Source organism: Gigantopelta aegis, chromosome 9 (assembly GCF_016097555.1).
Source record: "Gigantopelta aegis isolate Gae_Host chromosome 9, Gae_host_genome, whole genome shotgun sequence".
Lineage (NCBI taxonomy): Eukaryota > Metazoa > Mollusca > Gastropoda > Neomphalida > Peltospiridae > Gigantopelta > Gigantopelta aegis.
In genome coordinates, this window is record NC_054707.1 from 31,358,693 (window position 1) to 31,372,270 (window position 13,578).

The 13,578-nt window shown below is 35.0% G+C and overlaps 1 protein-coding gene across 2 annotated transcripts in view; it reads left to right on the forward strand.

Annotated features, from left to right (window-relative positions):
- Positions 1–12,403: 12,403 nt before the first annotated feature.
- The window catches only part of LOC121381963, a 50,932-nt gene continuing 49,757 nt past the window's right edge, over positions 12,404–13,578 (forward strand). For both annotated transcript variants that reach the window (XM_041511398.1, XM_041511399.1), the window contains exons 1-3: positions 12,404–12,619; positions 12,743–12,831; positions 13,344–13,450. In XM_041511398.1, the coding sequence (XP_041367332.1) occupies positions 12,613–12,619; positions 12,743–12,831; positions 13,344–13,450 (203 nt within the window). In that variant the 5' untranslated portion in view covers positions 12,404–12,612. The remainder of the gene's footprint in view (positions 12,620–12,742; positions 12,832–13,343; positions 13,451–13,578) is intronic.

Consider the following 13,578-nt stretch of genomic DNA (forward strand, 5'->3'; position numbering starts at 1 on the left):
TCAAAATATGTCTCGATATACTAATAAAAAATAAGAATTATTTACATCGATTGGGAATTTTTTACTCCAAAATTGGGAATAAAAAATGGCATAGTTTTTGAGGAATGGTGAGGAATGGTGAGGAATGGTACCGATCATCGGAGTCTAAAAACATAGGTAATAAAACCCTGTAAACACATGCTTATTCTATATTCATCAATAAATCAGTAAGTCAATAAAATATGACAATAAATGACCCTATGTTTATGCACTGCCAGTGTGCTAATTGGGCCTACCGGTATGCAAGTTTTGACATTTAACTTTTGTTAAGGACTACATACCAGTAGAAAAGAAATTAATCATATACCACCAGTTTTAAATGAACATGTTAATCAAAGCACCATGATCAACTACTGAGCAGAACATTAATAATAATACTAAGTAATAGTAATGGAATTTGTTTGATAAGACAAACCACCCTGAAACATTTTACTAGGTTATGCCACTGTTTGTATTTGCCTTGGTACATGAACAGACTTCAACTTTAAACTATTACATCTAGATAGCGCCTACTTCTACTTTTTATATAGCTAGTATGAAGTATTTAGTCGCCAAATGAAAAAATAGGCACATATGCTGACGCACTATAAAAAAGGCATCATGCAGTAAGGATTCTTATTTGCTAAAAATAAGAAATACTTTAATATTTTTTGGCTATTTTTCATCTCAAGTCAACTTATAAACATGTCAATTCAAAAATTATATTTTCATGGCTTAAGATTAGGGACTTGACTTAAAGCCAAGATTGACTAAAGGTGAAGATATAAAGTATTTAGGCATGTTACGTAACCAACCAATTCTCTTCAAAATCACTGAAATATTCAGATGCAATTAGCTTAAAATAACTTGGAATACATTTGTGAAAGTCTACAACCCTATAGTACTCTCCCCATACTCCCAACTATTAATTAGATGACTGTTACCATATTAAAAAAAAAAAAAAAAATATATATATATATATATATATATGCTGGGTCTAAATTAACCAGATTTAAACCACTAGAGCATATTGATTAATCAATCCTCGGCTATTGGATGTCAAAAAAGAGGAAACCCGGTACATTTTTCCAAATGCAGAAAGGGACCTTTTATATGCACTTTCCCACAGACATGAAAGCACATATATCACAGCCTCTGACCACTTGTGGTGCACTGGTAGTAACAAGAAAAAGAGAAAAAAAAGTTAAATGGATCAGTTGAGGTGGTTTGATCCTGAACCACAAGCAAGCACTCAACTGACTGAGCTAAATCCTGCCCCTGCTGTGAACCAGTGCTTGTACCAGAGATTGTGAAAACAACTGTTTTGTCCACGTTGGGGTCATGTGAACTTGTGCTTCCATGTATTCCCCCGTAAAGGTTAACTTTATAAAACCACAACAACAAAAATTGTGCCAAATTAATAGTCAAATATCCGAAGATGATATTATACATGTATGTTTTTATTTCCCATAAAGGCTATTTCAGTTTTATAAACAAAACTATAAAAAAAAAAAAATCCTGCATTAAATTTCCTTTTTGGCTAAAAGGAAGGAAAAAAAGGCCCAAGAGTTAACTCCCTTGAATAGTGACGTCGTTTCTAATATTTTCTCTTGAATAACGTACTTTGTTTGATTTGTATACAAATGTATAGTTTACACAAACTGAAAACAGTTAAATGATGTCACACATTACAATTTAGACATCCTTGTTTTTTTAATAAAGTTCAGAATGTTTAGCGTAGATATTTTTAACATGTTTAGCAGCACTTACGTGAAAGAAAAAACAGGAATAACACTTTTTATCCCATAACTTACCCATGATATCCATGCCATAAACCCACATGATAATTTAGTGTATTAACCTGGTTAATAATGGTTTGCAAATTTAAAGGTGTTGCTGTCAATGAGTCATTAGTTTACAAGCCAACAAGACCTGTATACCTGAGCAGAACGTTTTCATAAGATTTAGTTAAAATGTGTGATGTCAAATTAATTTGTGCTAATCGTGATATCATATTATCGATGGAGGTGACTTAGCACTGTAATTTATTAAATATCAAATAGAATGGTTATCTTCACACCTCATGTTTTTTAATATGTAAAATATCAACCTTGTCAGAGCCTCGACAAATACCAATTAATATAGACTTGGTTGATATTTTCCCAGGGCTTCTAGATTATGGTAGCCCCACTCCCATAGCTAGCGATATTCAATGTTGGGCTAGTAAATAACTACTTCTATTGGTCAAATGTTGCAGTTAAATCTATTTTGTAAATATGAATATCCTATCCTTTCCCCAACCCCCAATGTCAGTGTTTTTAAGCTCTTATCTCCCCATTTTGGTGACATATCTGATTATTATTATTATTATTTAGTAAAATTTTATTAACTTAAAGAGAAGTAGGGCTAATGAATTTTTAATCATGGCTAGTAAATTTTAAAAATCACTGATCCCATGGCTAGTGGAGTTTATAAAAATTCTAGAAGCTCTGTTTTCCATATTAAAAAACACTTGTGATGAATCATCTATTTACTAATCATTGGAAATACTGTACAAAATATACAGTAAACTACATGTGTGAATTTAAACCACACAACTCATAGTTCATAATTTTATTATAAAGTTAACCTTTATAGGCAGCTTTAAGGCTGTTATTTTGATGTAGCTTGCACTCTCTTAGAAATCTTGATGACACAGTAAGGCATTTCATCCATTCACAGTGCACAATTCTGCTGCACATGACATGTTTGCATCGGCTAGATCCCAGACCCAGGCCCGAGAAGCAGGGTTGAAAATTAACAGTTGTCCTATCACCTGTGACGACCTTTATTGGCTAAGGGAGACTAAGAATTTTACAAAGGTAGTCCACTGGGCGACCATCGATTTTAGTCTGGCGAGTATGGTACCAGTTGAAAAAAGAAAGACACCGAAACTGAACCAAATGTGACAAAACATCTGTGCTGGCACAAACTACAGATCTGGTAGCAGAATACATGGCACATACTCTATATTCTGACAGCGACAGACTCAGCGTCTGTGGCTTTTTGCCAGGTCTTTCTGACAATACAGCTCAAAACGTATTGAAGACACTGCATGTATTTCTAAAATCTGGAAGTTGTTGGTTTATTGGAATGGACTGGATACACCATAATTATTTAGCAGAGCTACTATTTGACAATTGTTATTCACTGTTGTGGTAAAAAGGAATCAAATTTAATTAGCTTACATTATTCTAGGACAAAATCAAAATCTTGTAGTTTTAACACAGCAACGTAAGCGCATGCACACATATATATAAATAACAATGAAATTTTTCATTACTACAGGGCTTATTACGAAGGTCAGTTAATTGATTTTCATTGTCGGTATTCTTTTAAGTTTAAGCGATTTGCATGAAATAAGAACTGATCTAAAGTGACACAAAAACTTAAATGATGCCATAACTGTCCAAATATTACTGTAATAAACAATAAGTACATTTTTGTTACGCTTTGTAATATGATAACCAAGTACATCGTATATTTTGGTAAAATGTTTTTTTGTGGGAGTTTTTCACAGGTTTATTTTTCTTTCGATATTTATTAGTATCCTTCTACTGTAGTATTTATAATATTCATATTAAATGTACACGTAAATGGGTGCTTTGTCTATAGGAGAACAGCTACTCCCGAGGAAATCCTGTACTGGAGATTTTACCCCCTCTTGCATCGCCAGTTTATTGCATGCCTTTTGCATTGCCATAAAGAGGACTGCCACACCATACTAGTTTATATATACTACAGCATGCGCAGTGCTACCTTTATTCTCGTTATACTGCATTTTTTTACTTCACAGGCAATGCAAGTCAAGGTGCATTACTTGGCTGTTCTAGCATTTTGTCTTCACCCCTGTATTAAAAATGACATTTAATCTATATAATTTAATGATAATTTGTAAAGAAACACTTTTATTTATACTGAATTTCTTTTTTCAAATTTTTTTATTTAAGTTGGTATGGGGTTAAAACTTGAGAAAATGTTTTTATATAAATTTTAACTTTATTCATTATGAAGTTACATGCTAATTCATCAGTTTTCTTTTTCAAGCAAACAGACTATGGTTATTATTCCCAAAAAATATTCTAGTTTTCATTTTGGCTGTGCAGTTAAATTTCAGTGTGATAATTGGAGGGCTAGTTGAATTTAAGAAGGGCCAGCAGTAAGATTTTTCTTGAACTGGCCCTGCTGGCGACCATGGTTTTCATGCTAATTTTCAACCCTGGAGAAATGAAAATCTGTGTGACCTATTTATCGATTATGCAGAAATAAATCCACATAACCCATTTCCTCTTTGCATAACCCGCTATATCCATGTAAATGGTGGTAGAAATTTTGCACAAACAAAAAATAGGTTACACAAAATTAGATTTGCACGAGCAATGTGCAAACGAAACAACTGTTGTCACAATTTTCAGAGGCCTGAGACCCAACAGGATAATGATAAGGATCCATTAACCTGTCCTAGGCAGTCATCCATATATCTACCTACAATGCCTATGGTATGTTCTATGTACACATTAATTTTTTTTTATGAGTAGAAACTTGGATACCAACAATGTTAATTCAAATAATACGGAGTATTGAGATTTTTTTTCAACAATAATGAAATGCTATCAGCTGGAAATCTTGCAAACTTCATTATTTTGCAACTAAATGTTATTTGTACAGCACCTACATTTTATTACAGAACATCCACAAATAATAAACATTATAGCATACATGTATATATATATATATATATTTATTAATCATATATCATGCATATTTACTGGCGTAGAAGTGGGGGGGGGGGGGCAGCGGGGGGGCATGTGCCTCCCCCTCACTTTGTAGCAGCAGCAATTTTTTTTTTAATATTTATATATGGTCGAGTATTGTAAAATTGAGAGTATTCTAAGTTCGAGACAGCGATTTTCGTCAAATTCATGAGAACGCTTGCACTTCAATCATTGTTTTTGCTAATAAAAATATCAGAAGAGACACCAAAAGGTTACGAACAAGTTTCACAGAAACAATGCAATACAAACAGATATAACCAGAACAAAATGTTGGCTTATATATTTTTAACTGTTTTTACTAATTCCTATTTTCACCCCAGAAACGAAACCCCACATTATAAAAAATACGGAAGTAGACAAAAATGGTTTGGGTTGCACAGCAAAAATGACAGCTTTCAGTCACGTGACACATTGGGAGGGACTCTGTAAGGCCATGATAAGTAATTAAATGGGTACTAACAGAGTTGGGGGGTCTTGTCAAATAAACAGCAAATAAAGCACCAACATATTACTTGAGTCAGTTATAATGCCATAAATTCTGCTTTTAATGTACATACTGCACCAAAGAGTGATTGATTAGAAGAGATTAATCAATTCTTATGCCCTCACTGTAGGTTCAATAGTCAAAACAATGAACATGTTCCCTACTGATTTTCAGCTTTTCCACAGTTGTCACCATTTAAAAAAATTTGTTTGAGTATTCATTGTTTTATGAATTTTACTGTCCTTTTCATCAGTTGGTTAAAAAAGGGGAGGTGTTTTTTTTAATATAACAGAAATGTAATAAAATGTTCCTAAAACAAAACATTTCTTTTAAGTGACCTCATAAAAAGTAACTCTTGTGTTTACTCTTGACTGGACACCATTTGTTTTAGGGGGAGTGTGTTTAGAACGGCGTTTATTATATTAGCAGTGTTCCAGTGGACTTTATTTTCATTTAAAATTACTATAAACATATTTATGTACATGTAAGTGACATTTGTATTGTTGTCAGTTTCAAAGTATGGTTCTTCTGATCAAGTCGAACGTTAGGGTCTCAAGATTAAATACTCAACTGTATGCCCGTAATATTAAATTGAGCTGTTGAAGTCTTGGGGTTTTTTAATTCTTGCAACAGTGCTCATATGCAAACACTCAAACTATGGCTTAATAGCGAGCGCCAGTAAGCTCTTATGACAAGGTGAAATTACCTATGTAAGGCATAGAAAATTTTGTCGAAATATCAAAATGGAAGTGAAATTGCGTTAAAAAACCAAAAATCGGAGTAAATGGCTAGCAGATCTGCGATAAATGCAGAAAAAGGCTAATTAATCTTACTGTTGTAAATACCATATGATCTGAATCGTGTTGATATATTTTTAGAAAATACATTCGATACATTATCGTGCAAAACAAGAATGCATTAATTGTTTAAAATAGGATTTTTGCCAGAAAAAATATGGCGGATTCACATATGCATTGTGGGTGAGACTTTAAAAAAAAAAAAAAATTAAATCAGTTTACTCATAAATACTTGAATAGTATAAATGTGTTTTGCCACGTATTGTGGTCTATTAATATATGAACAAACAAAATAATATGACAGACGAAAATTTATGGAATGTTTCGACAAGATTCGTAAAGACACAATTTTAGGTGATGATAATTTAAAACAAATAATAATAATGTAAATAGTATCCAGCCTAAATCATGTCAATGTTGTTGTTTTTTTTCTTGAAAAATTAAGTTTGCACAAGGAATCTGACAATATTTTTATCTAATCGACTGACTTCGTTTTCAGTAAGTATTTATTATTTGAAAAATGCAATATTTACACTTCGGATGCACGATGTTAACATTGTTAATATTACATTCTGGTCCATCTCGAGTCTTCTATCGGTACATAAATGGTGCAACTAAAATGGGTTAAAATAATATATTGTTACTTTGTCAATTACTAAACATTTATCAAAACAGCACTAACAATAGGCCTACAATGAATGATGTGTAGTCCGTCCTATCCTCCTACAAAAATATCTTTGTAAATAATTTGAGTGTGGTTTCATGTAAGAAGAAAAGTAAGTGTTTTGGGGGGAAAAAAGAGTATTGTTTTGTTATTTACAAAACACTTAGTTTTCTTCTGACGTCAAACCAAACTGAAATTATTTTAAAAAAAATAAAAAAATACCCAACATTTTCGTAGATTGGTGGGACGGACTATAGGTGTAGCCATTACAAAATAATATTATAGACATATATATAGCACTGTTTAACGATTACGTAACAGTTTAAAATCCGAACCATGCTGTTAACAATTACGAAAAATTACTCTCCTACTTTTAATTACCAATATATATTCCTCACATCTGTGAACACAGACATCGTGGGGGAAAACATTACAATGACACTTATTTCACATATCGGATTGTAACCATGTCATCTATATCGATTTCGCTGAGATCTCCTAGGACAAAAAACATAATTTCTCGCCATCATTCTGCCAGTTTACTTATGGAATACTCTTCAAGAGGGTTGGAAGACTCTTAAGTATGTGGCTCATTAATGTGACGTTATCACAATTGCATTATATCATAATCAACACATCTCATGACGTGTTATACACGTTACAACCTTCCATCCCGCCATTCAATAATCACCTAACGCTCTATAAAAGTCCAAACCTTATTGTTAACAACTAAGATAAATTACTCACCTACCTTTAATTACCGTATTTATACAGCATATTTAATTTGTCTCTCTTGCGCTCGCTTTTAGATTTCACCTAGTTAATATTAATAGTACTCAGTAGGACATGGCTTCATATTAAGTTTAATAGCATAAAATACATTTTAACTTATTAAAAATTATATCATCACAGCCCAAATATTTCTGAAAAAATTACAAAGTCAGAAAATGATTCATTTAGACACACACAATATTCATAATAGTTTTATTTGTAAAACAAAACAAAAAAATGAGTGTAGTACGTGTCAAACGCAATTAAGCGGTTGTCACAACCAGTTGTAGGCAGAACTTGTTTATGTCGGGAACACATAACCAGAACGAATTTAATTGCATTGCAGTTTTAAAAATAAGACATGCAATACCAACATCATGTTCCTTAATTGATAATGAAACAGAATATATTACTTAAACGTCATTACTGACTGGAGGGTTTTAAAATGAGAGAACATTACTGAATCGACATTAGAAAACCAAGTACCCAATAACTCACCGCCATCTTGTGAAATTCTCATCCCAATATACTACTATCTATATAGTAGTTCAAATTAAAAATAAAGCCTTTAATTAGGTAATATCCCTGGTATGTAACCTACACACATGTACTATATCGTATTATTATAGCCCACTTGAGCATATTGATTTATTCACAGGAAAAACAAGCATAATTACATTGGGGGGGGGGGGGGTTGGGAGTAAATTAACAATACACGTTTTGTGTCTTAGCATAACGCTTATGAATATTATCAAGACAATATTTAATTTGTGTTATAAAATGTCCTTTCATAAAACACAAATTAAATATAGTCTTGATTAATATCAGTATTTATCTACATATAATTACTACACGTGTGCTCCTTTGGCTGTACATATGCTAGGATCACGTCAAAATCACGTTAGGATCCCTGATGATTATCTTCAACGGAAACCATAGTCTGATAGTGTCTGTCAATGGAGTACCTAGCTCGCTTTCCGGACCTTGAGCAGAACATGTGTGTCAGTATATAATAAAGTGTTCCAACTGGAGATTTCCATATTAGCTCAGTTGGTAGAGCTGAGAGTCCGTGGTTTGAATCTCCTCAGTGGAGGTTGATTTATTTCCCAATCAGGGCCCGTAACAGTTAATTCCTAATAGCCCACAATTCCAGGACGTAACCTCATTTGAGGTGGAGTATATAGTAATGTTGCTGTAAAGTGCTTCTACTGGCAGTACTGCTACTTAGCTAGTGGGAATTCTCCTTTTAGCTCAGTTGAGTTGGCTGAGCGCTGGACTCTCATACCGAGGGACCGGCCTCGGTGGCATCGTGGCAGGCCATCGGTCTACAGGCTGGTAGGTACTGGGTTCGGATCCCAGTCGAGGCATGGGATTTTTAATCCAGATATTGACTCCAAACCCTGAGTGAGTGCTCCGCAAGGCTCAATGGGTAGGTGTAAAACACTTGCACCGACCAGTGATCCATAACTGGTTCAACAAAGGCCATGGTTTGTGCTATCCTGCCTGTGGGAAGCGCAAATAAAAGATCCCTTGCTGCTAATCGGAAGAGCAGCCCATGTAATGGCGACAACGGGTTTCCTCTCAAAATCTGTGTGGTCCTTAACCATATGTGTGACGCCATATAACCGTAAATAAAATGTGTTGAGTGCGTCGTTAAATAAAACATTTCTTTCTTTCTCATACCAAGGGTCTCTGGTTAGAATTCCCTCAGTGGAGGTTGGTTTTTCTGTTAAACATGCTACATTTCACACCGCCAGGAGCAGCCACAGATTTTACAGGACCTATGAGTTGCACTTTTGTAGAAATTGAACAATTTCGATCAGTTAAAGTTTAATTTGTTTAATGACACTACTAGAGCACAGTGATTTATTAATCATCGGCTATTGGATGTCAAACATTTGGTAATTCTGACTTATATGGTCTTGCAGAGGAAACCCACTGCATTTTTCCATTAGTAGCAAGGGATCTTTTTTACAGACAGGACAACACATATCACAATATTTGATATACCATTCGTGGTGCACTGGCTGGAACGAGAAATAGCTCAATGAGTCCACCAACGGGAATCGATCCTAGACCGACCGCGCATCACGAGAGCGCTACGTCCCGCCCGATCTCGATCACAGATACGCATTCAAAGACTGACTGAGAGCATCAAACAACGACGCCAGGCTATTATTGAGGTCAGGGGTTCTTACACATATCAGTCGAAAATATTACACTGAACAAAAAAATTGTGGTGCGCTGATCCTCTCTCCCTCCCTCCCCCCCCCCTCTCTCTCTCTCTCTCTCTCTCTCTCTCTCTCTCTCTCTCTCTCTCTCTCTCTCTCTCTCTCAAAAATTAATGAACGATGTCTTACAATGTTCCATTCATTAAACGTTCACCTGTTATACATATGTATTATTTGGTGACCTGGAATTTATGATTCTTAGCAAACTGAGAAGTATACCTCCACATTAATTTTTGTACTTACTTTGAATTTAGGGCAGACGGGATGTATCTTAATGGTAAAGACCTACTTTTCTTTTCCCGCACCAACTATATATATGTAAAATATTCATTACAGCTTTTCGGTAGGCGTAATTTATCGAGCTCGAGCTCGAACTACCCAATTCCAAAAGGTTCCAGCAAAGAGAGCTACCTTTGGACCAACTGAGTCAAATCAACTAATTAACTCCATTTTCAGTTTTGATGAACCATTCTAAATTACGCCTTAAAATTTTCTATTTGGCTTAAATATTCCTATCTGGGATATTTGCAAATTCAATAGCACCAATACCAACTCTCGCCCGCTACCGACCCTGGTCGGGCTGATTGTGCTCCCTTGCACATACCAGCGCGGGCGACCCACTCTCCCCCCCCCCCCCCCCCCCCCCCCGAATCTTTTCCTGTCCTGGACGATGGAGCCGGCCGGTGTGGAATCCTCCACCACCACTGCCGCCACCACGATCACCACCACCACTGCCGCCACCATGATCACCACCACCACCACCGCCACCACGATCACCAATGTCGCCACCACCACTATGATCACCACCACCGCCACCACTGTGATCACCGCCACTGCTACCATTGTTCTGAATGTGTTCGTTAAAACCTATGACCTGACCTGATCTGATTTACTCGTGACGACGGTGGATTTCCTCTCTCATTATTATCTACATGTGGTCTTTTACTATATGTGCGACTCCATCAATCTAATTAAAATTAGATCCACTGGTTAATTACTATTACCTGTGGATCTAACAGCACCTCGTTGGAGCTCATGTCCAGTTAACCTTTCATTCGACCAATCAAAACCTTACTTGCAAAATCATGCCAGTGATTTGAAAAGAATTTTAAAACATTCAGGATTATGCCGAGGGTATACGAAATGATTCGGGTGAATTACGAAGTATCCGGAAACTAATTTCAATATAAAATTTTATATAAAATTCGTTTCAAGACAAAAAAACAAAAAAAACGTGATGGTATAGCCATAAAATCTGTTTATACTAGTATACAATCCAGAGTTTATTACTGCACTTTTTCCCCTGTTTTGTAACGTTGAAATAGACCAACAAGTTCGCCTATTGCATAAAATTAGTCTCGCCCGATATTTTTAGAATTTGTATACCCCCGAATAACGCTATAAAAGGCGAAGTGTAATTGGTCAATATTTGAATTGTTATTTATAGATGAAATGTCACTAGTAGACCAGTAGAGCTAATTTTAATCAGATTGCGATTCCATATGACCCTAATCAAAATTTTCCCTTCCTTTGTGAGGAATTCACATCATTTGATTTCAAGGCTATTTTTGAAATAATAATATGATAAAATACCGGCTTCGGTGGTGTAGTGTTTAAGCCATCGGCTTAAGTTCTTAGGTACTGGGTTCGAATGCCAGTATCCTGAGTATCGGCTCATACCCAAAGCAAGTTTATCAACTCAGTGTCAGGTAGGGCCTCCACGAGTCCAACATATTGGACTCGAGTACACGAGGATCAATCTCGACCCGGACCCGAGTACCAGACACTTCCACTAGATGATAATGATACTAAGGGATAAAGTCAAATAGAATTATGCATTATAATTCCAGCGCTGAACATGGATGGTCAATTATGCTATTGTATTGTATTCCACACATTCGAATTTTGTTTTTCCTCCATGTCTTATAGCCCTATAATGTAACTGGCGTTAAGCATATGGAAAAATGCCGTAAAAAAATATAATTAATTGACAGTGCACTTCCATGCACGGGTACTTGAGTCCCATGAACGGACTCGAGTCTTGCTAGATTCGACTCCTACTCGAGTACTCGTGGATACCCTAATGTCAGGTCGCTACATCGACTTCTCTTTCACTATCAACGGCTAACCCACAGTCATGGACAGACAGTCAGAACAGCGTGCTTGAACCGTAATTGAATATTTATAAACACGAATATAACTAGGTAGGTACTGGGTGTAAGGCTACTACGTTGTCTTCTCTTTCACTAACAACTAACCCACTGTCCTGGTCAGACTGCCCAGGTAACTGAGGTGTGTGCTCAGGACAGCGTGTTTGATCCTTAATTGGATATAAGCACGAAAATAAGCAGGCTATAGATCTGAAGTTACGTGTGTTTTAGTTATTTAGTTATTTAAATGTACCAAAAAAAACCCAAACAACCCCGAATAGAACAAACATTTCCAATAACAGTAATATTATTATAATAGGGATATTATACCGTGTATGATACGGGCCGAGTTCAGAATGTATGACCGTACTTGCGTACTTGTGAATAAAGTAAATAAAATAGAAATATCACTCTAGAATGTAGTATATCATAATGACTTCCCACAATGCAACAGGATTCAATGTCTGTCGGAAAGTTGATTTCCAGGCATGTTCCTGGTGAAGAATATGTGCGAATGCATTGTGAAATAGTTGCATTATAATTGTTTGTTACGTTATTGTGTTTGCGCATAAACGCAAGATATTATCAGTACTCAGTAATGTTATAGGCAACACGAACATTTTGCACAACAGGCATTCTAATGACCGCTGTTGTCACAAAAGGAAAAAGAAGAGCAAACAAACATGGATGGTAACGAAACTGCCTATAATCTGGCATTAAACGATTAATAATTAATACCGTTTTATTATGAGAAATTGTTGCAAATTCATTTGCCATAATATTATTTTCTTTGTTTTTATTTTCTTAATTTAGAAATCCGATCGTGGTGGGAAGTGCCAAGTATTGCCCATTTTTGTTCACTCTTCAGAGCAGCCTTTAATTTGGCAGATTTTGACATTGAGGTAGGCATTTAGGAAGAACATTGGTTTGGTACTGTCATTCATTGTAATGAAATCATTGTAGATTACCCTAATTACAGCTGTCAACTTTCATATACTTAAAAATTGTAGTGAAACCTACGTAAATGCATTTGACACATATTTTATAATTTTACTAAGACGTTTCTTTAATAAATATACATTGTTGTTTATATTATAACTGACATTGCTAAATTATGATTAGTTTTTGTTACAAAAATATAGAATTGTATTTGCATTCCATACATGTTTACAAGAATTTTAGTGCAGTAAAAAAACCTAAATTAAAATCAAAACAAATCAATTTTAAATCACAAAAGTATGTGGTGGGATGTACTTTTAATATGTAAATAAATATATTAAATTACCATCATATTTTGTTAATTTTTGTTTAAGTTATAATGTCTTTGATTTTATAGAAATGTTGTTTAAAAGAAAATACAACAAAACTTTAAATATCATCAATATTTTAGTCAAGATTACTAAATTTTCTACAGGAACTGGAAGATGCGCTGCTTGGATCATCATCTTGGGACACCTGTCATCTGTTGCTCGACATAATCTGTCCATTACTTGGAGGTTGCTATGACCGGGAAGACATAACGTATGAATTTGGAAAACATTTGATATCTTTCTATGATACTTATTTTTTTTAGACTGCCAGTGTTTTTGCCAGAAAGAAATTTTTAGGTATGGCGCTATGAAATTGCACATTTACAGTGTGTGTGCTGA